The following is a 23,059-nucleotide window of genomic DNA, read 5'->3' on the forward strand; positions in this document are numbered from 1 at the left end:
GGACTGTTTGTCTGCAGACAAAGGGTTAAGGAGGAACAGAGCCTCTGAAGAGGTTCCTGCTTAACCCCTGACCCTGTGGTGTATGTGATGAAGACAGGAAAGAAGAGAAAAAAAAATGGTGAGAGAAATAACGGTCTGACAACTTCTAAAATGTGACGAGCTCTATGAGTGCTGCAGCAACATGTTGATAGAAAAACCACCAAAGAGCAGTTTGGATCAGAGTTTCTTTGTCCTCCGTCGTAGTGGAAACCCTTCCCTTTCAGGGTAGCAGGTTGTCAGAGAGAAGGTCCAGCTGTTGGAGAGCGAGACACCAAACAACCTGTCAGAGATGAAAAAAGAGGACAACGAGGTATGGACAGCACATCCAGGACTCTCTAAGGGTTCCCTTCACAGTAAAGATGTCAAGCGCTCTATGGGAACCACTGTTACACCACAACAGCGGGAGGCTTTGCTTGTTTTCAGGTCCTTCATATTCATATACACATCTGACCTGATAAAGAGAGCTCCACTTAAAAGAGTTTCCACTGCAGATATATATAACGTCCTTTAAATAACCCGCTGAGAATGTTAATAGCTGTGTGAAAGAGGAACATACAACCAGTCAACTCTCTTGAAAAATTTATTTAACTTCTCTTTATAAATCTGTATTTTTTTCTCCCATAAAACACATTGTTTTCCCATAGTTTTGTCAACTATTTATGAACACTTTGGGATCGAGAGTAAAGCTGGAGATAAACCCTTAAAATTGTTTCACAAGTTAACAACAAGCAAACTTTACAAACCTAGAGCAATAAATACTATTAACAGCAACAACGCTAAAAAAACACAAAAACATATTTTGTCACACACACACACACACACACACACGCAGTCACACACATATATATATACACTCACTAGCCACTTTATTAGATACACCTTGCTAATAGAAGATTAGACCGTGGCTTGAGAACCTCCTTAGTCCTTTGTGGCATAGATTCAACAAGGTGTGGGGAACATTCCTCAGATATTTTGGTCCATATCAACATGATGGCATCATGCAGTTGCTGCAGATTTGTTGGCTGCACATCCCTGATGAGAAACACCTGTGCTCTATTGGACGGAGATCTGCTTCCTGTAGAGGCCATTGGAACACAGTGAACTGACTTCATGTTCAAGAAACCAGATTATAATCATTTGAGTTCTGCAACATGGTGCAATATGTATGGTGCCTGAAGTAACCATCAAAAGATAGGGACACTGTGGTGACAAAGGGAGGAATGCGGTCAGCAAAAATACTCAGGCCAGCTGCAGTTGGCACTAAGGGGCCCAACGTGTGCCAAGAAAACATTCCCAACACCACTATGCCACCACCACCAGCCTAAACCTTTAATACAAGGCCGGATGGAACTATACTTTCATGTTGTTTATGGCAAATTTAAACCCTTCCAGCTGAATGTTGCAGCTGAAACTGAGACTCATTGGACCAAGGAAAGGTTTTCCCATCTTTTAATGTCAAATTTGGTGAGTCTATGTTAACTGCAGCCCCAGTTTCCTATAGTTGGGTGACAGGAGTGGCACCTATTGTGCATCAAGGTCAGATGTGGTTTTCATTAAGAGATGGTATTACAAAACCCTTGGTTGATCTTATACCAGTCTGCCTATTCTCTTCTGACCTCTGGAATCAACGACACATTTAGGTCCACACACCTGTCGCTCACTGAATAATTTCTCTTTTTTAGACCATTCTCTATAAATCCTAGACATGGTTATGCATGAAAATCTTAATAGATTCAGCGCAGCCTGTCTGGCACAAACAACCATCAATGTACAAGGTCATTTAAATATGCTTCTTCACCATTCTGATGATTTGTTTGAACTTCAATAAGTTGTCTCATAGTATCGAGGTACTTAAAGTCATTGCACTGCTGCCTTTGGATTGACTAGTGTTTACAAAAAACTGAAAGAGTGTACCTAATAAAGTGGCAAACACATATTGAATAATGACAAGGCTGTTTCTGTCATGGTAGAGCACCTTATAAGAGGTTACTGCATGTTAAAACACCCAGTCAGGCAGATGAAAACTGCTTCTGGACATAAACATAAATCCAAGCTCTCTGTCAGGAAAAGCTACAAATGTTTTACAGTTAGCTACAAGGGAAATCTACTCAAAGCAAATATTGGTATAATTGTTTTTGAATATGACAGAAACCGTTTCAGATTTAAAACATACATGATTATATTAATGCACCGACCTTTGCTTGGTGCATCGACATTTTCACATACACTGCATCATTTTTCAAATTTCTTTTTCTGCTGAGCAATCCTCCTGTGCCAGAAATTAGCATCAGACTCATGAATAATTCGCCAACAAAGCTGGAAATGGGCCAACGCATGCCTTTCCGGTCAGCTGAGCATAAATAAAAAACATTTGGTGTTCATTGGCTGCTACTCTGTGAGGATGCCGATTGGTCAGTTGGGGGTGACTGAGAGGACAGCAGTGACAGCTGTGTGATGCTGACTTGTGCATTTACCCAGAATGCAATGGAAGAAGTGTTTACAGGTCCTTCAGCCTGTAGCGCATTCTAAACAAAGTGTTTATCTCTATGAAGGGTAGCCTGCAGCTATCGTTGGTTGCCTCATTGGAAACTAAACTCTGAGCATCCTTTAGCTGAGCTGACAGCGGGTTTGCATGTACACTAGCACACGTTTGGACAACCCAGTGCCTTTTCTCCTTCACTAACACTAAGCACTGTGCTTTGCTCCACTAACAAGGGAAACGTCTACCCTGCGCAGTGTTGTGATAACTGCGATTACATTGGTGGATAAACGTTACTGTATGGCTGACAGTGCTCACGTCCTTCACCATACATAAAGTAGCAGACATTGAGAGAAAAATAGCCTAGTGCTGTTCAGGGGCCAGGCCTTAAAAATAAATCACAGTGCAAATGTTAGAATGGGTTTCAAACAAATGCAAGGATAACAACGTCACTGATCATCAGGCTGCCTTGAAGGGGCTACATTTTACTTATGTCCAAGTTAGGTCCTTAAAAATATGCTGCTCTTTCCAGCATAGAGGAGGAATATGACTTACACAGTACAACATCACAGTATTCATAATAACTTTACAAAAACATGTCACTTTGTACAGTGCAGCATTTCTAAAGAAAGCAGTGAGTTTATGTTGAATCTGTCTTTATGGGTTGGTTAGGAGGCTCCACTCCATTCTGGGACTCCACACCTGATGTGTGTGTGGGTGTCTAGTGTGTGATAGAGAGGCGGTGATAGATTGGGCTTGTAGCGGGGATACTCTCTGAGAGGAGAGCCAAGCTGTCTGCTGGGAACACTCTGGAAGCTCTGTGATCGAGGTCCGGAGCTCTGACTCTGGTAGGGATCATGGGGGATGTGCTCGCCCAGCGACGGAGAACTCTGATGGGCTAAGGCGCTTAGTCGAGAACCCTGGGGACTGGAGCTGTAGGGGGGATGAGGGGTGTAAGGTGGGTAGGGTTCCACTGGGGTCATAGCGGTGGGGAGCGGACGGGTGTACGACCAGGATGTGCAGTTGAATTCATCTATTCTAGGCTCTGAGCCGGCAAACATACATGCCTGACGCTGTCCCATGTCTGAACTGTAGGGGGAGTCAGTGAGACCAAGAGTGGGGAGGTTTGACAGACCAGGAGGAGGGGGGTAGGAGGAGGGATGGTAATAGGAGTCCTCCTCACTTGGTGAACCACCAGTAAAGGGTTTCTTGTATGGATGCTGGTGGTTCCTGGGAGAGCAATTTTCTTCTGCTGCAGAGGGAGAGGGAAAATATTGTTTTAATTCAGCATTTGACATTTAGGACACATGATAAGCATTGGAATTTATTATTTACGCTGCTGAGATGGAAAGAAATATTGCAATTCAGATAAATGTACTGGTTGGCAGAGTTATGATTATTACATTGAGGGTCTAGAGTCAAAAAGATATTGAATGAATTCTGGATGTAAAATTGTAATTGTAAATTTCAGCTAAATAACTATTACCGTATGTTTCCAACCTGTTGGCAAAACAATGCAAACATTGTGCAGTTGTTTCAAAGATATAATCAACAGGGTTAGTGTAGGAAAACAAATTATGTTAAATGTTACACATACAGTTTAACTTACTGAAGAAAATACTTTCCCTGCACTTGCATATAGAAAACTGTTTTAAAGTGTTAAAATAGTATTAAAATAAATGTGAATAGCATAATCTCAAACTGAATAAAAGAACATTCCAGCCTTTAATTTGAGTACAGTTATTGAGAGGGGGAAAAATCCGATGGTAAGAATTTGTGTTAAATACAACCACCAGTGCCACAATCAGTTGCCAAAAGGGTTGAGCTATAGTCTCCTAAAATATTTTGGTGTGTTGGAGCATACAGAAAGGGGAATTTTTGACCATTCCTCATTCAGTATCTCTGTATTATGTAGAGTCCTGGGAACTTCTCTTACGCTCCCTTCTCTTTGGCTTTCTGCAGGGTTAAGTTCTAGGGACTAGGATGGCTGTAGAAGAAGACTGACACTTGTTACTGGTGAACCATTTCTGTGTCAATTTAGTTTTTTGGGAATTGTCAAACTGAATACCTGAGTGATTGATTGCGGAGTCCACCAGATTTTATTTAAATTCTCCTAGTGTTTAAAAGGGTTCATGACGCTATGAAGTCTAACAAGGTTCCTCTGGTCTTTGGAGGGGAAACTGGCCCACAGCATCACAGATCCTCCACCATACAGAACAGAGGGCATGAGCTACTTGACCACATATACACTGCATGGCCAAAACAAAAGTTGCCACCTGGATTTAACTAAGCAAATAGGTACAAGCCTCCCATTGGATAATTACTGCATAGGCGATTATGTTTCAGCTGGCAAGAAGTTATTTAACCCCAACTGGTGCAATGAGTTGCTTCTCAATTCTTAACCATGTTGAAAGACACATCCCGTGGTCGTGGAAAAGATGTCAGTCTGTTTCGGAAGGGTCAAATCACTGGCATGTATCAAGCAGAGAAAACATCTAAGGAGATTGCAGAAACTACCAAAATTGGGTTGAGAACTGTCCAACACATTATTAAAAACTGGAAGGGTAGTGTCCCCAAGGAAGAAATGTGGCCGTAAAAAAATCCCGAATCATCGTGATCGGCGATAACTTAAACGTTTGGTGAAATCAAATAGAAGAATAACAACAGTAGAACTCCGGGCTATGTTTAATAGTGAAAGTAAGAGCATTTCCACACGCACAATGTGAAGGGAACTCAAGGTATTGGGACTGAACAGCTGGGTAACCTTAAGAAAATCACTAATCTGTGAGGCTAACTGGAACAAAAGGCTTCAATTTGCTAGGGAGCATAAAGATTGGACTCTGGAGCAATGGAAGAAGGTCATATGGTCTGATGAGTCCAGATTTACCCTGTTCCAGAGTGATGGGCGCATCAGGGTAAGATGAGAGGCAAGTGAAGTAATGCACCCATCATGCCTAGTGCCTACTGCACAAGCCTGTGGGGGCAGTGCTATGATCCGGGGTTGCTGCAATTGGTCAGGTCTGGGTTCAGCAACAGTATGTGTTCAAAGAATGAGGTCAGCTGACTACCTGAATATACTGAATTATTCTGGGTTATTCAAAGATGACAATGCCAGGATCTAACAGGCTTGAATTGTGAAAGAGTGGTTCAGGGAGCATGAGACATCATTCTCACACATGGATTGGCCACCACAGAGTCCAGACCATAATCCCATTGAGAATCTCTGGGATGTGCTGGAGAAGGCTTTGTGCAGTGGTCAGACTCTACCATCATCAATGCAAGATCTTGGAGAAAAATGAATGCAACATTAGGTGGTAATAAATCTTGTGACATTGCAGAAGCACATCAAAACAATGTCACAGCGAATGCGTGCCGTAAAAGCTCAAGGCGGTCCAACGAAATATTGGTGTGTGACCTTTTTTGTTGGTGGCGACTTTTCTTTTGGCCTGGAGTGTTTACTGCTGCTATTCTTGATCCTTGTCTCATCTAACCAAACGCATGGTTCCACTTAATGTCCCAGTACAGTTTAGCAGACTTTACATGTTTATGTTGTAATGTTAGGACTCAGAAGCCATTTTCCTGGCATTACTTCAAAACTACTGGTTGGTATGCATTACTTTTTGTTGTGGAGGCTTGGTAAACCCAACATGCCACTCTTTGTTGTTTTCATCAGCTTTGCTGATGTCTCTACCCTCAATATCAGGGGCTCACTGTTTGTGGTGCCAAGATAAACTAGGCTCCTCATCTAGCTTAATAGCCAAAGGCTAAAGGAAATTGGACTCTGTTTGATTCCACACACAAAATTGTGGATATTTTACCCTATCTGCTTAAATGTTCCAAGGCACTCTGATCAGTTTGAAAAAAAAAATCTGTACAAATAAAAAAACATGTACATTAAGTACAAAAACCCCCCAAAAAAATCATGCCCCTCCTCGAACCGCCACCTTAACGTGGTAGAGGGGTTTGAGTGCTCAAATTATTTTAGAGGCTATGTTGTCTGAGGCTTAAATGCTCCTGCTAGGGTCTCCTATGGCAAACAGGCTCTGGGTGACAGGTCAGACAAAAAGCAGTTCAAGATGCCTTCATGACGACCATAAAATCAAGGCATGTGACATCGCCCGGTACGGCAGAGCCGGGGTCTCAACCTGGAGCTAGGCCTGGGGTCGGGACTCCTCGGAGAGCACCTGGTGGCCGGCTGGGTCCTGCGAGGAGCAAGCCTGAACGAGCCTGAACAAGGGATGCAGGCCATCACCCAGTGGGACCACCACCTGGAGGGGGGAACCATGAGGGATCGGTGCAAAGAGAATCGCGCAGCGGATGAAGGTGGAGACCTTGACGACGCAATATCCGGATGCTTAGGCTGGCTCTAGGGACGTTGACTGTCACCTCGCCGGGGGGGAAGGAGCCTGATCTTTTGCGGTAGGTCGAGAGATATCGACTAGAAATAGTTTGGCTCACCTCCACGCACAGCGTGGGCTCTGGAACCCATCTCCTCGAGAGAGGCTGGGTTCTCTTCAACCCAGGAATGGCCTGCAGGGACAGGCGGCAAGCTGGGGTGGGTTTGCTTGTTGCCCCCTAGCTCATCTGTCTCGTGTTGGCGGTTTATCCCAGTGGATGAGAGGGTCTCATCCCTGCGCCTTCGGGTTGGGGACAGATCTCCGACTGTCGTTTCGGCCTACGAGCCAAGCGGTAGTGCAGAGTAACCGGGCTTCTTGGCATCCCTGTTGGAGGTGCTGCATAGTGCCCCTCCCGGGGACTCTATCATTCCGCTGGGGGACTTCAACGCCCACGTGGGAAACCACAGTGACACCTGGAGAGGCGTGATTGGGAGGAATGGCCTCCCCAATCTGAATCCAGTGATGTTCCATTATTAGACTTCTGAGCTAGGCACGGATTGTCAATAAGGAACACCAGTTCAAGCGTAAGGGTGTTCATCAGTGCACTTGGCACCAGGACACCCTAGGCTGGAGATTGATGATCGCCTATGTTGTCATGTCTTCAGAACTTCGGCCGCATGTTTTGGGCACTCGGGTGAAGAGAGGGGCTGAGCTGTCCACTGATCACCTCCTGGTGGTGAGTTGGATCCGCTGGAAGAGGAGAAAGCTGGACAGACTTGGCTGGCCCAAGCGTATAGTGAGGGTCTGCTGGGAACGTCTGGCGGAGCCCTCGGCCAGGGATGCATTCAACTCCACCTCCGGGAGAGCTTTGACCAGATTCCGGGGGAGGTTGGACACATAGAGTCCAAGTGGACCATGTTTTCCGTATCTATTGATGATGCTGCCGCCCGTAGCTGTGGCTGTAAGGTCTGCGGTGCCTGTCGTTGCTGCAATCCCTGAACCTGGTGGTGCACACCGGCAGTAAGGGATGCTGTCAAGCTGAAGAAGGAGTCCTATCAGCTGGCCAAGCATGCCACGGCCCCGGCTGTGGAAGAGGCAAAAACTCGGGCCTGGGAGGAGTTCAGTGAGGCCATGGAGAAGGACTACCGGTTGGCCACCAAGGGATTCTGGCAAACTGTCCGGTGCCTCAGGAGGGGGAAGCACCGCTTCGCCAACACTGTTTACAGTGCCGGTGGGGAGCTGCTGACCTCAACTGGGGACATTATCGGGCGGTGGAAGGAGTACTTCGAGGATCTCCTCAATCCTGCCGTCACGCATTCCCTGGTGGAAGCAAAAGCTGGGGATTTGGGGTTGGACTCTTTTATCACCCAGGCTGGGTTAGAAACAGTGTGGTTTTTGTCCCGGCTGTGGAACACTGGACCAGCTCTATACCCTCCACAGGGTACTCGAGGGTTCATGGGAGTTTGCCCAAATGGTTCAAATGTGTTTTGTGGACCTGGAGAAATCATTCGACTGTGTCCCTCGTGGTGCCCTGTGGTGGTTTCTTCAGGAGAACTGAGTCGGGGGCCCTTTATTAAGGGCCTTCCAGTCTCTGTACAAGCGGAGCAGGAGTTTGGTCCGCATTGCCGGCAATGAGTCGGACCTGTTCCTGGTGCAGTTGGACTCCGGCAGGGCTGCCCTTTGTCACCGGTCCTGTTCATAACTTTTACGGACAGGATTTCTAGACGCAGCCAAGGGCTGGAGGGGATCTGTTTTGGTGACCAGTGGATTTCATCTCTTCTTTTTCCAGATGATGTGGTCGTGCTGGCCCCCTCCATCCAAGACCTAAAACATGCGCTGGGGCAGTTTGCAGCCGAGTGTGAAGCGGCTGGGATGAAGGTCGACTCCTCCAAGTCCGAGTCAAGTCATCCTTTGAATTAGTTAAGTGTTAAAGTTTTTTTATGTTTCCTTGTTCAACTTTTTCTTAAAAGTGTGCGATATAAAATAATGGAAAGCAATGACAAGCTTCTTCCTTTCTAGCTAAATATAAGGTTTACTAAAGTGGTTTCTAATTTTCTTTTTTCGCTACTCTTGATTAAAATGTCTGAGTGTCCATCGAGAGTCCAAATGGGATCGCATGAAAATAACTTATCTATTTATTCATTCAGCTGCTGTCCTTGTAAATCTGATGCTAATTAGATTTGCAGACACTAAGTAAATGCTAGGAAAGGGACAAATTAATATAAATCTGTTTTTCAGCTATATCTGTGCTTCTTGTTAATCCCTGATCTGTATTCAGATGCAATTAAAAAAACAACAGAATAAAATCCACTTAAATGCATTATTAAAATGCTTATGTTCAAGACTAACGTGATCATTTAAAATTCTAAATCTTAGATGATGGAATTTGCTTATATTTACTTTTATAAATTATTAGGCATTTCTGTGAAAACCAAAGGGTTATGTTCAAACATTGCACCCACCTTTCGTCTTGCTGTAGCTGTAGCCCTGTGGCTGCTGGCCAGGCTGCAGGTGTGGATGAGGGTGGGTGTAGTGCACAGGTGGGGCGCTCAGCAGCTCCTGAGGACTGCCACAGTTCAAGCCGCTCTCACAGCTAAAGGGGGACACGACGTCATCTGGAGATCCTTGCAGACCTCTAGTATCTCTGCTGAAGGGACTCCCAGCGGAGCATGCTTTCTGACGGACAGTACTACGAGGAACGACGGGGTAATCTTTACTGAAAAAAATTAAAGAACAGGTGACTTTCAGATTAGATGCACTTATTTATTCTAATAACATTAGATTTTCTTTGTTAAAACATCCCTGTTCTTGTTATTTTCTTTCATGTCCACTTAAATATTCCACAACCTTTCAGCTGTGATTTTTTTTTCCCTTCACTCGCTGCCCTCTGTATGAACTTTGTGGTTTGTAGGAGACAGCGGGCCACATCTCCCTGACTCCTGCACAGATACACACACTATGCACGCACATACACGCGCACAGCCACTACTTTTGTGAGATAATTCACCGCTCTAAAAATAAACATCCATCCATGTGTCACTTCAGATACTCTCCTCTCCTCTCCTCTCCTCAACAACACAAAAACATGGGTGCTGCATCTCATGTCCACCTCCCTCCCTCGCCCCCTTTACTGGGTTTTCTTCCCCCTCGATCAGTAACAGCTCACTAAAGTCTCTGAAATGCCTATACCACTCGTTCAGAGATTAGTTCAGCATGCAATCTCACATCGTGCTGGGCCTTCATCAATTGATCATCAGTGACAGGCCTAATAGACCTGCAGCAACGTGATGTCATATATTTATCAATGCAGTGTTTTCACTGCCCGTTCAGTCAGAGTTCAACCTCCAGGTTACAGAAGCTCAAATCTTTTCAAACCAATTGGCTTCACTCATATTAAACCATATGCACGCCATCACAACTGCACTGCTACGCCACCAATAAAGGAAAACGTCAGAAAGAAAAGAACAGAAATGGATATAATTCCTATAAAGGCTTGAAAAAAAAATTTCAAAACACTCACCCCTGAAGCTTGGCCATGCGATGCAGTTCATTGTCATCACTGCCTCTGAAACCCTTGGCAAAAGGATTATTCTCTATCTTCAACTGCGTGATCTGAGTAAAGAAAGCATAAAAATACATGTTTAACTAAGAATAAGTAAAACTGCAAACACAAAAGACCAACAAAGCACAGTGTTGTGCAATCCGCAAAAACACGGAAACTAACTGCTTTGATCAAAACTTTAGTTTGCTAACAGCAGCTCAATTTGAGCTTTGCACAACCACCATTCCTCTGCTGCTGATGCTTCTGAGTGCAGATTCCTCGCCAGCTGACGCAGAATAAATTGTTTACCCAAACAGTCACGGAGCTTTTAGAGGTCCGAAGCTTTGAGCTTTGAAGTTGAGGCTTCAGATTTTTCTCGGTGATGTCATGGATGTAAACGTTTTGCGTTTTGAAGGATTTCATTTGGCCACGGACCAGCTTTAGCACACAGCAGGACAAGTGGGCCAGAGATCAGGTCCAAACAAACTTTGAAGTGCTGAAAAGAATGATGGTCGCTGCCAAAGTGTGGCCTCAAGACCTCTGATTTCTACACAGGAACATAAAATATTATTACACACTGCAGTGAGTGCCTTGATTGCCTTGAAAGTATTTTGATTCCCCAACTATTTACACATTAAAGAAAAAAATAAAATACAAATCATAATAAAGTAGTATTATCATTACACTTTTTTTTTAGAAACAATTTTGATCAAATTGAAAAACAACTAATATAATATTTATATAGATATAAAACATTTATAGCCAACATTAGTAAATAGTATTGCTTATAAATCACTGTGTTACAGTTATTTTAAACTAGCTGTTGTTAATTGTACCTGCTGGATACAGGACATGAAGTCATTTTTAACCTTATTTTCTTTTTTTTTACAATTGATCAACTGACTTGGACTGTACAACAAAGACGATCATATTAAACTGTATGGAGATGTGGCTGAATCATACTATATATTGCCCTGGGTGTTTTAGAGTGAATACTGATTTGAATTGACTTTTTACCTAATTTAATCCTATATAGCTGCATATAAATTGGACCTGCTTGTAAAGAAGTCCCTTGAGATAACATTTGCTGTAAATTGACTGTTGAACTGAATTGAATTTTGATTAAATTTTCATTGCAATGAATAAATTATATATAACTAGTAAAAAATGTTCATTATTCATAAACAATAATTAAAGGAATACATTTCATTTCTATAATAGATAACATACATACACATAATAAATAATGAGATTACATTTTAAATTGTTTGTATAGGATTGAAAAAATGCTAACAACAATAATTATTTAAAAAATAATATAAACTTGTTACAATGTCATAGATAAAACAGGCATTTCTATGCTATTAAGTGTTATGTTCTTTTTTCTTTTTTTTTTTGTGAAAGTGAAATAAAGTCAAAATGAGTGTTTTTGAAAAATGTACCAACCGAGTGACTTAAAGCTTTAGCTATCTGTCTTTAGTAGGTGTCAGAAATACTGAAGGACTCAAGATCAAGGGAAAGAAACAGGCCATTAGAGACCAGCACTCACATGAACACATACACAACCACACACACACTCAAGGGGAATGTTTACATCTATGCAAATAACACGTAAGGACACATAACTAAAGGAAACACTGATGGACTTTGTGGAGACAAAATACAAACAACACCAGCAGGGTCTGTGCTGTCAGCGGTAAATTGTGCTGTCCCAATATACCATAAATGCTCTTTATAATACAACACCATACTATGTCTAAGCATCACAATGTTGCAGTTTCTATTAACTATTAGTGAGTGCATGATATTTAGGTAAGGCCTACCTTGTGGTTTTGATAAGATGTCACAGCGATGAAGGTAGTTTCTGGGAACACATGGGTGCAGAAAGCTGTGTTCTTTGAGCCGAAGCCATTGTTTTCATCCGCTTTGACGATGTGGAGACGAGGTTGGTATTTGTGCATGGAGTTGAGTATTATCTGCATATATAAGGAAAGGTGAAAATGATGCAGACAGACCTTTTATGCTTCCAGCAGATGCTGGTGGTTGGACAGCTTTTATTGAGATTGAACCCATATGGTCAAGATTCTTTCATTTTTCAGTTCTTTGTTCCTGTTAATGATTAAAATAAAACATTTGTGGTTGGATCAAAACGATAAAAGGTAAAATGAAGACCAACTCATTTGTTATTTTTGTTATTTTTTCTTTTAACAAACACTATCTTAATCATAAATAATAAATTCAAAAGCAGCAAGATTTTAACGCATTTTAATCAGACTAACCACATCCTAAAACAACTGTTTACAAAGTGTGGTAAGATTTATTTAGAAACAATAATCTGTAATGTATGACTATAGTAACACTGTGAATTTAGCAGCCCAAACTATTTCCAGCACACTGACAACTCTGTAAGTGGGTTTTAATTAGATCCGTTTTTCTGTGTGCTGGCACGTTTTGATTATCCATGGGGCTCAGTTTGATAATTGCACTGGTGACATCCATGAGCTAATGGACTCTGGGTTCATTGTCCCTAATTTGAAAAGCCAAAAAAGTTTATTCTGTCTCTATGCAATGAAGCTAAAAACAATACATGAGCTTGACATGGAATATTTTGTATTTTCTTTTTACATTGAGAAGATAAATCTTTTTTTTTTTTTTTTTTGTTAAATAGATATTCTAGTTAACTGGTTTAACCAGCAAAGTATTTACATTAGGTAATGTATTCTTTTTAATAGCTCAAATATCTCCATGTTGTCTTTTAAACAAAGTTTCTGTATTTTATAGCTCTAAATTTCTGTCTTTAAATGAATTGGGGCCCATTTGTGAACAGACAGGAGAGCGGACTCACGTGTCCAAAGGGGTCCAGGTGATTGTTGGTGAGTTTGAGCTTCTGGAAGGAGACAAGTTGGCGGCTCCAGTGTGCTCCGGTGGCGGGAGAGTCCGGGTGGACGTAGAGCCTGCCGGGCATCGCGGGCTCTGCTTTACCCGTTACAGACCTATATGTTGCCAAGAAAGATCCGTCAGATAGGAAAATGATCAGACCGTGAAACTCAGGGGGTCCCAGTTGTTTGAGCACCGCGCTGCCGTGCGCCCTGTGGAGCAGTGGGCCCAGAGCTGCCCCCGGCGGGAGGAGGCCTTTAATTACACTCACAAAATGAGTTGCGTTTGGTTGAGGTTTTGGCATATATTTATTGTGTAAACTGCCCCTGTTTTTAGGTTTCGTGTTCTTTATGTTTTTCCTCTGAGGTTTTACACTGCAGAAAATTAAAATAAAGTATATCAGTTTGCAAATGTAGCCCAATATTCAATAAAGATAAAATTCAACAAGCATTAACACATTTTATGGGGGGAGCTAATAAGCATTTGTATTAGAATTAAACAGAGAATAGTTGGTTTATTTAGCTGTTATTCTCACATGCTGTTTGTTGTGCAGCAGAGAACATTTAGGCTCTTATGTTTTTATGTATTGTAGTGATGAATATGTCAACTTACAAAAAGTTGTGACCCTTCATAAGGTTCAGAAGGTTTCTGAGTTGGAGCAAGGGTTTAAGTTTTTATGTGAGTTTAGCTACTTCAGTAACACTCATGTCAAATTAGTCAGCATGCTAGAAACTTTGACTCTTAAACCTGAGGCAATTGTTGCCAATGAACAGCACATTTTAGCTGTGGGTGTCAGGGAAAACTTTAAAATATTGTCTTGTTAGAATATATTTAAAAAGTTTGTATCCACCTCTAATTAATTTAGCCACAACACTAGTGCTAAAATCAAATTTGCTAGCAAGCCGAGCCTCTTAACCCAGATTCAGTGTTTGCCATAGAACAAGACATCGTAGCTGTGGTTGACAGGCAAAGGTTAAACATGTCATCATGTTTAAATAAATTAAAACAATCAACCATCAGCTTGTTTAGCAACAGTACTAATGCTGAAGTTAAACTTGCTAGCAAACTAGCAATCTGAGCTACTTAACCCTGCAGCAGATGTTGCCAATTAACACCATAGCTGCGGCTGTCAGGGAAAAGTTTAACATGCCACCTTATTAAAATAGATTTATAACATTTGCATCCAGCTTAGCTAGTTAAGCGATAGCGCTAATGCTAAACTCAAAAACGTATTAGCATGTTAGCAAGCTGGACTCTTAACCCCAAAGCAGTCTTTGCTAATAAATGGCAAGTCTTAGCTGTGGCTGGCAGGCAAACATTTAACATGTTATATTGTTAGAATACATTTTAACATTTTGCATCCTATAGTTTAGCAAAAGTGCTAATGGTCAAACTTGTCAGCATACTAGCAAGCTGAGCTTCTTAACCCTTTGACAGTTGTGGCTATTTAACGGCACATCTTAGCTGTGATTGTCAGGGATAAATTCAACATACCAAGATTAGATTTTAAAAGTTTATTAGTATTAAAGTAACTTTTTCATGCCTTAATCAGAAACCTTTTTTTGTAGTTTTTAACAACATGGAGGACAAACACGAGGATTTCATGAAAGAACCAGTTAACTTTATGGTTGTTGCTCATGATGGGACCAGCTGAGGAGAGACGGGAAGGGATCCTGGTGTTTAAAACTTGTTAGAGTAACCTCATCTGTGAAACTGTGGCCTTATTAATCAGATTTATTTGGTATTGGTTGATCTGATGGAAGGAAGACTCTAGACTGAGACATTTTTTTAAAGTTTCTATTATACTGGTCATTTGTTATTATTGTTATTATTACTGAGAGATTTGGCTAATTTTGTCTGTTGTGTCTAAACAATAAATCAATGAAAAACAGAAAAGCTAGAACGTAACTTATTTGAGTAAATCAATAACTGATTTAAGTAAAACTATCATTAAAGAATTTAACAATTTTGTGGAGTAGGAACAATTTAAAGAAATGGGTGGAATTTAAGTAATTTGATTAGTGATACAAATGTCAATTAAAATAAATAAAAACTTTTTGCAAATTGTAACATCAGTTTTAATTGTTAGATTACTTGAAATTATACGGGTTTTTTTTCTCCCAGTGAAAAACGGATTTTAAACTTAAGGGTTGGCTGTACAGGCAGTTTACACAGCTCGAAGGAATTCATGGCACCAAAAGAAATAATCAACTTTAGAAATATAGATAAAACAGTTCTACCAGTCCTTTGTGTTTTAAAACTGGACGAGTTTTACAAACGTTTCTAAAAAAACAAACAGAAAAGCTTGACGTGGGACTTGGAGAAAACATCATCCTAAAGCTGTCTCCCAATAAGACCTTAGGGTTGTCTTTTTAACACCAAGACATCTTTTATGAGCACTTTATATGTCAACAAGTTTATCCACAGCCGCCCCCCTGTCTTATTCTCCAAAAGAAAGCTTATTTTTGGTGTTGTGGGGTGGGAGCAGCGCACTGATGAATCTCATTAGAGTCAGTGGTCCGTTCGGGTTTTAGCTTCAGCACAAGCTGAATGAGAGACTTTAATCCGGTCTGTGCCGTCTGTCCGCTCCGTGAACCCGTCATATTCTGATGTAACCGGCGGGCAGACACGCAGAGGGGGAACACGGGGAAGTAGGCCAGCCCGAGTCTGCGCAAAGACCCGACCTTTACGCAGCGCAGAGGCAGGGTCGAGTGGAGGATAAAAACTCGAATCAGCTCGGTTTAAACCAGAGCTTGTTTACGTTTCCAATGTCCGAATAAAATAGAATGAAACAGGAATAAATGTCACGTGTATTTTTTGGGCCTCCTTCAGATGAATTTGACCAATTTTGCATGATCTAAAAATATTGTTCAACTAGTAAAAAGATGCAATATACAAACCATTTATTGTCTGCAAATTTGTAGCGATGGTCATCTCCGGGCACGATGTCCATCAGGAGTATATACTTGGTCTTTGGATTGAGTCCTGTGACTTTGACTTTGTAGCAGGGAAACATCCTCCTGCAGGGACACATAAAAACCACAGTTTTTTCTAGTATAATAAAAAAACATTTATAAACAATGTGACGTTGCAAACTAAAAGGGAGGAAAAAGCAGGCTGCATGAATTCATTCCCGCTCTCCTGAGACATTTCGTCCCATTGGGGCCTTCGGTGACACGCGTATTGCAGACCATCTTTTGTTAAAATGCTTCACAACAATATTTTAGTTTTTTTTTCTTCAATGCACAGATATTTTTATCTTTTTCTAGAGCAGACGTTGTGGTAACTGGACATACCTTTTGCATCTAACCGAATACCTCCTACCTTCCAGCTTTTGTGATGATCATTTCTGTTCCCACTTCGTCGAACTTCGTCCAGAGTTCCCTGTCATGAAGGATGACTTTGATCCTCTCCATCCCCTACGGCAGAAATACGAACACTGCTTAGTACAAAGGAAAAATTAAGACGTTTTTAGGTAAACAACGTGAGAATCTTCCTTTAAAGGAAATAGCTCCGAATTTGTCACATTTTAAGGGGAAAGCGCACTTAATTGGTTATACTAAATAAAACTATTTCAATTGGAAAGTCAAATATTGTATGTTCTATTTGCGTTAATATATTTTACATTTTAAATAGAAAAATCTGGCCTCTTGAATAAGCGGCTGTTAGTAGTGATAAATAATTTATATTTACATCAGGATCCGCAGCAGAGGCCGCTACCTGGCTGGAAACTGTCTGCGGTGAAGCAGCTGGTTTTAAAGTGAAGCTGAGATTTTCCTGTTTATTCTCCTTTGGGGAGTCCAAACAGTCCGAGTTTGGGCGATCTGCTAGGCCGAACTGGTCCCCTCCGTTCGCCATGACCCACTGGACAAACACGCACACATAAACACACACATACAGGGAAAAATATTGATTTGGTTTTTAAAAATTCCCTCTCAGATCACTTCTATGTGTTCAGTTAAACATTCATAAATTGACGCCGAGAAAATCGTCAAACTATTCAGGCAAACCATGTATTTCGTAACTCTGTTGTCTGTAGCATGCAAATAAAACATTTAACATCTGGATCAAAATCGTAAATAATGCAAAGAATGAAATACACTCTGATAAAAAGAGAAATATGCCTGCACTAGCAGCAAATTCAGACGCTGTAGCCACACTGATTTAGTGATGCACTAATGATCAGATTCTTGTGTATTATGAAGTGTTACATTAGATTACAGCAGCTCGCTGTGAGTTACACCGATCCAATAAACTAATCACAAGATTCACTTAAAATTAGATTAAATATATCGTTTGAACTTTTGCACCCATTTCGAGGAAATGTGATTATTTCTGATTATTTCTCATCGTTCTGTTTATTAAAAAAAAAATCAAGAAATATAACAGTCACAATCTGTCCTGTTAAGTTGTCTAATTAAATAATCTAACTGCTTGTTAACTTAATTGCTGAGCTGAATTCAACTGAATTAAAATATAATTTCTTTCAAATCTCCCACAACTGCCTAAACATACAAATATGTTTCTTGTAGCCTATGTTTTGAGTTAAAGCGTAACTTTTACTATATAATCTCAAATTGTGTCTTGCCTGTATCAGTGTTATTTGTGGTGTATGGGGGCCTTCACCTCACAATCTCCTTCTCCCCGCAGAAAACACGCTCATCCTTCTGCGATCAGCGTGCACGCAGACACCTTATTTGCGTATTTTTGTGCGTGCTTTTTATTCCCAACAGATTCCTTAAAAATTGACGCAAGAGAGCAAATGTTGCGCCGTTCGTTTTCCAAAAAGAAAATCCACGTCTCTAGTGCCTTGTTCGTGTCGTTTCTTGCTCCTCAGCCCGTCTCTATGCGCACAAACCGTGGCTGTTCCTGCACACAGTCCCCGGTGCATCCACCGATGGAACTGCTGTGATTTCCTTTAGAATTGCTTCGCTCTCTCTTTGTAATCCACTTTGACCCGGCAGCGCCAGCAGTTCTTGCTTTTAAGACCCCTCTCTAAGACCTTTCATTACAAATGGAGCCAAGTCCGCCTCACATTTTGTTCCCTCCCCCCTTCTGCAGCCCAGCTCCGCCATAGGTCTGTCTGCACGGTGATTCGTTACCCCCAAACGATCCACGGCTGTGATACTGACCAGTGACGCAAACACACACAAAACACAAGAGAGACCCCACACTCACATAGTATTATTTTTATAGGAATCAACTGCAGTCATTCCCATTTTTTTTTTCAAATGTTCCCTTCATTCTATTATCTGTAGGTTTTGTCTCGCCTGGACTCACAAAAGAAGCGAACTTGTTTTCTGTTTTAAGAAACCTGGATTACAGATTACATCTTTCCTGTTTATTAGGAATATTTTGTCTTTTGAAAAACATCAGACCGCATTAAGCACGCCTAAATTTCAACATGACACCTCTCAAAATGTCGAATGTGTTAATCAACAATAGGCATAATTAGTTAAGACGGGGTTACAACAGCTAATATAAAACATTTGAAACTGTGTGAAATTTTTAAGGAGTAAAATAATTGGCAAATGTCTTACTTAAAAAAAAAAACTTTGTCTTGTGTTTTTGTATGGAACCCACTTGTAAGACTACAAACCTTATCGGGGTTTGCAGGTCTTGCCTGGGTCTTCATTGGTTATTATGAAAATCAGTTCAAATAGGGAAATTACTAATCACTGGTCCATTATCCTGCATCTAATCTGTAAGGGAATTTAACACGGAATCATTATGTGAGCTGCAAACAATCCTATCTTGGGCAAGTTATTCAGCCCATATATGGGCCCCATATGTAAATACTGGCTGGGATGTAATTATTCCAAAAGAGTGATATCATAGCCCCACCTGAAATCCAACCACTGACCCCATTCACTTTAGATGTAACAACAGCAAGCTTTAAGTACATGCTACATGGCTTCTTTTGTGGTTTTAGTGTATTTCAGTAACTGTTATATTGTGACAAACTTAACAAATGTATCAAAACAATATGGGTTATCATTCCTAAAAATGATGTTGTGCTATAAAGAAATAACAAATATGTATATTTTCTTGTAGACTGGGCCAAAAACCTTGAAGTAGATATGTATCTAACTATCACTCTTGTAAATTACATGCATAAAAGACGCTTGTATATGTAGGGCACCAAAACTGGCTCTAGCCCAGGGGCCCACATCCTCATAAATCCGGCCTTGGTTTGATAGTTTTGCTAACACATTTTCAGTTTTAAATGCTACCAGTTTCATATTTTCTGCCCCCTGTGTCTGAGTTGTTGGGAAAGTCATCTTAACTGCTAGTTTACCATCGCTGCTTGTAACCCCTACCATTTAATTTGGCCCCTTCTTCCTGAATCTGTGTTAAAACTCTGCTAGTGGTGGCTGGTGGCTAATTGTTCTTAACAGGAAGTAAGCTCCCAAACCAAATTCTACTCTACACAACATTTGCCGGGCTCTGACAATAAGAGAAATATGAGGGAGTGTTTTTTTCCCCCACCATATTGGAGCCAATTCTAACCCAGCACAGGGTACTGTTTAGAGCTTTATTAGAGTATTAAATGGCGCATGTGCCATATTGGAGATTAAAACACAAACGTAGATTAATGATATCTTCCAAAAGCATCCAAATGTAAGAGAAGATCTCTCTTTATAGTAGATTATAAATTCAGAGCCCTTTGGCATCAGCAGCGGTCGCGGTGGCTTGACGCGGGCGCGCATCACTTTGTATGGATTACCGCAGATCCTGATAACCGGAGGCATCCAGAGTTGATAGTTGAAGCGGTCACTGGGAGGTCACGCTCGATTCCTCCGTTACACACATCTAAAGCTACAAAACGGGGTCACACACACCTTTATTTCAGTCTTTCTATAGCCCTATAATAAACATTCTCCTATTAATAATTTACACAAAAATTAAATGATGCGATCCACACTGCAGCATGTGTCGCGACACACTGGCAGGTGGTCCTTAATAGACTGCTGGTTTATATTGATGTATTAAGTTTGTTTGTACTTTACTGACAAAAACATAGACTAGGCTACTAAAAACGTGGTTGAAAAACGGAACTTGAAAACAGGATTGAAATACTGCGCGTAAAATATGCCTTTACGCACAAACATTTTCTGTCCTAACTAACCCCCATTCTCTCAAACAGCATTAATAATAGCATGACCTACCGTGTATAAATAGGTAGAGATCCCCGCTGACTGACCTCCGCTACCGCTGCTCGGTGCGCAGCTTCTTCAGCAAAGCGCGACAAGCGGCTGCTTCAGAGAGCGCGCCGCCGCTCGGAGACACTCGACCGCCGTTCCGTGCCCTCTGTGCCCGTGAGCGCATGCACAACCACGCGTGCGCGTTCCTGTAAATGCAGATCCATCAAGTTTCCGCGCTGCTGCGACGAATAAGTACATAACTTTATACAAAATATTCGATAACTTCTTCCAATGATTATCAGCTACGTGGTGTTAAAATAACATTTCACATCCAAACAGCTGATGGGGAAATTTAAGGAGTCCAGGCCAAATGCGTTTTGTTGTCGTATCTCCTATTCAAGCAGCAATATACAACAGTAAAACCCGGTCAGTCTAACCGCCTTCTGAATGTTGCATCGTTGTTGCATAATAGACTAAGGTCGCATAAAAATACAAATATTTCTGAAGAGATAACCGTGATTTAAACTGAGAAAAACTAGAAACCACAAGATCAGTTTACTTGTTAGTATGAAAAGTAAATACATTGCTTATGCTCTTTATTTATAGGATTGCTCTTTATATTTTTATTTACCTTAAAAGGGCGATGTTTAATGTGATCATTAGCGACACAGGCCAAAAATAATAGGAAACTGCCTGTGAGTCTTCCGATTTCAGAAAAAGTTGCTCTTTGTTGGAAACTATTCATTTACAATGAACAGGTAGAAAAAATCAGAACAATTATATTGCAAACCTAAATTCTAAAGAGATTCACCAGTAAACACTCTGTCCTTTAAAGACGCTAAACTTAGAAGAATGGTCGGATTTTAATTCAACGTTGCTCATTTTTATTGTCTGAAATAACTTTTAGAATATTTTCAGACTCGTTTTAAATATAAAACATTAATAAAATATTTTTTTTGTTGTTGTGCTACTTAATTAAATACTAAAAATGTAAAAATAGTTTTACAAAAAACAAAATTATTATAAGGCAATTTTAGTACAAATATTAGTATTACAATAAAAAGATATTTGTTTTACTTTAATTTCAAGGAAAAAAATAATAGCATCAGCAATATATTATAAATCTTTAGAACCCACGTTTTTTAAATTTTATGCCTCTAAATTCTACAATTTTTACTCAGTGTTCATTATGTTTCTTGCTTTTTAAAATAAAATCCTCAATTAAACAAAAGTAAGAAAAACAGCTTTAACGAATACCTGAAATGAGGTAGTTGTGGTCTCTAGAAGGCTCATTATTGGTCCATCATGGCTTCAGCTGACTGCATCCTCTGTTCTCTGTCTGGAGGAAGTGGTGAAGGGGTCTCAGACCTCCTGCACTCAGCAGGGCTGTCTCACACACTTCCAGCTCGGCCAAAGTGTGTGTGTACGTGTGTGTGTGTGTGTGTGTGTGGGTGTGTGTGTGTGTGTGTGTGTTTGTGTGTGTGTGTGGCATTAAGGGGCAAGGTCAACACATTTCTCTGCAAACAATCACATCACACAGGGCCAAATACATTCCAACAACCCCCCTGCCTCCACTTTGTAAGGTGGCCTGATGTGGGAACAGTGGATGGTGGAGAGGGTCTGGGCAGCTGGCCAGATGGGCCCCTCTGAGTCCAGATGAAGGGAAACCTGCTCCATATTATAATACATTTATTTCACACATTTTAGAAAAATGCTGCTTCCAACACAGCCCTACTTAAACTCTACTCCGTTTACATATAGTTGCATTTTCAACATGTTGCTAAAGTGAATTCAGATCAGCGCACCGAGTCTTTAGATCTGAGAAGGGTCTTCTTTAACTTTTGCCCACTTTTTGTTTTTTAAGAAAAACTCAAAACACATCTTCAAAAATAATTTTACCGCTTTGATTAACTTACCTTCAAAGTGAAATGTGAGCCTAAAGATGACAGGATCTTTGAAAACCTCATAATAATAATAATGAGCTAACCGTCATCAGAGCTAAAACAATGTCAGCTTCATAAAAGTTTAAAGGTGTTAAATATGATTTAAAGTGAAAATTAATAACACATTATGTTTTTTGCTGGCTGGATCAGATTCCAAAAAAATGAAAATAATAATACCAAAAAAAAAAAAACAACAGAAAAACTGACAGGATTAATAAGGTTCAGTGTTGAATTTAATCCAGTAAAAACCCTTTATATTTCCAGATTAATTGAGGGCTTTTGTTATTTCTGACATTTGATATTAACAATAATAAAGATATTTTGTCATTGTTTTGATGCTATTCAACTCTTCAGAGATGTGGCACATTAATGCTGAGACGGAGGCTTCAGATAAAATGTTTATTTGTAAACTGAAAAGAGCGCTAACTGAACTGACTAATCCTCAAAGTGTCTCCCTGTTTGTAATGTACTGTTTTGACCGTTTGATACTGAGGTGTGGTGTATCGTAGTGCCCTCTAGTGGCTTTGTTACAGAGTTGTCTTGAGAATAAAAAAAAGCCCCTTACTGATGTTCATCCTGGATATACAGGTCCTTCTCAAATATTAGCATATTGTGATAAAGTTCATTATTTTCCATAATGTCATGATGAAAATTTAACATTCATATATTTTAGATTCATTGCACACTAACTGAAATAT

The 23,059-nt window shown here is 40.7% G+C and overlaps 1 protein-coding gene across 3 annotated transcripts; it reads right to left on the minus strand.

Annotated features, from left to right (window-relative positions):
• Positions 1-606: 606 nt before the first annotated feature.
• Positions 607-21,752, minus strand: LOC124877385 (T-box transcription factor TBX5-like). 3 transcript variants are annotated; one of them, XM_047380512.1, is made up of 10 exons: positions 21,676-21,752; positions 20,443-20,624; positions 16,967-17,137; positions 16,598-16,692; positions 16,174-16,293; positions 13,242-13,389; positions 12,220-12,372; positions 10,376-10,467; positions 9,318-9,571; positions 607-3,770 (listed from the first exon to the last, which is right to left on the minus strand). In XM_047380512.1, the coding sequence occupies exons 3-10, from the start codon at positions 17,129-17,131 to the stop codon at positions 3,187-3,189; spliced, it is 1,611 nt and encodes a 536-aa protein (XP_047236468.1). In that variant the 5' UTR covers positions 17,132-17,137; positions 20,443-20,624; positions 21,676-21,752; the 3' UTR covers positions 607-3,186. The 3 variants fall into 3 exon arrangements, with proteins under 3 accessions (XP_047236468.1, XP_047236467.1, XP_047236469.1); XM_047380511.1 differs by lacking the exons at positions 20,443-20,624; positions 21,676-21,752 and adding an exon at positions 17,900-18,264; XM_047380513.1 differs by lacking the exons at positions 20,443-20,624; positions 21,676-21,752 and having other exon boundaries at positions 16,570-16,692; positions 16,967-17,018.
• Between the last annotated feature and the right edge of the window lie 1,307 nt (positions 21,753-23,059).

The sequence above is a fragment of the Girardinichthys multiradiatus genome, chromosome 12, assembly GCF_021462225.1.
Source record: "Girardinichthys multiradiatus isolate DD_20200921_A chromosome 12, DD_fGirMul_XY1, whole genome shotgun sequence".
In the NCBI taxonomy this organism is placed as follows: Eukaryota; Metazoa; Chordata; class Actinopteri; order Cyprinodontiformes; family Goodeidae; genus Girardinichthys; species Girardinichthys multiradiatus.

What these genes read in the sequence shown, in the direction of transcription:
- LOC124877385 (XM_047380512.1), bottom strand. Translation starts at nt 17,131, where the DNA reads ATGGCGAACGGAGGGGACCAGTTCGGCCTAGCAGATCGCCCAAACTCG. An exon ending in CGCATGGCCAAGCTTCAGGG is followed by an intron (nt 9,572 to 10,375) that starts GTGAGTGTTTTG and finishes AATTTTTTTCAG; the next exon opens with TAAAGATTACCCCGTCGTTC. An exon ending in CAGCTACAGCAAGACGAAAG is followed by an intron (nt 3,771 to 9,317) that starts GTGGGTGCAATG and finishes CTCCCTCTGCAG; the next exon opens with CAGAAGAAAATTGCTCTCCC.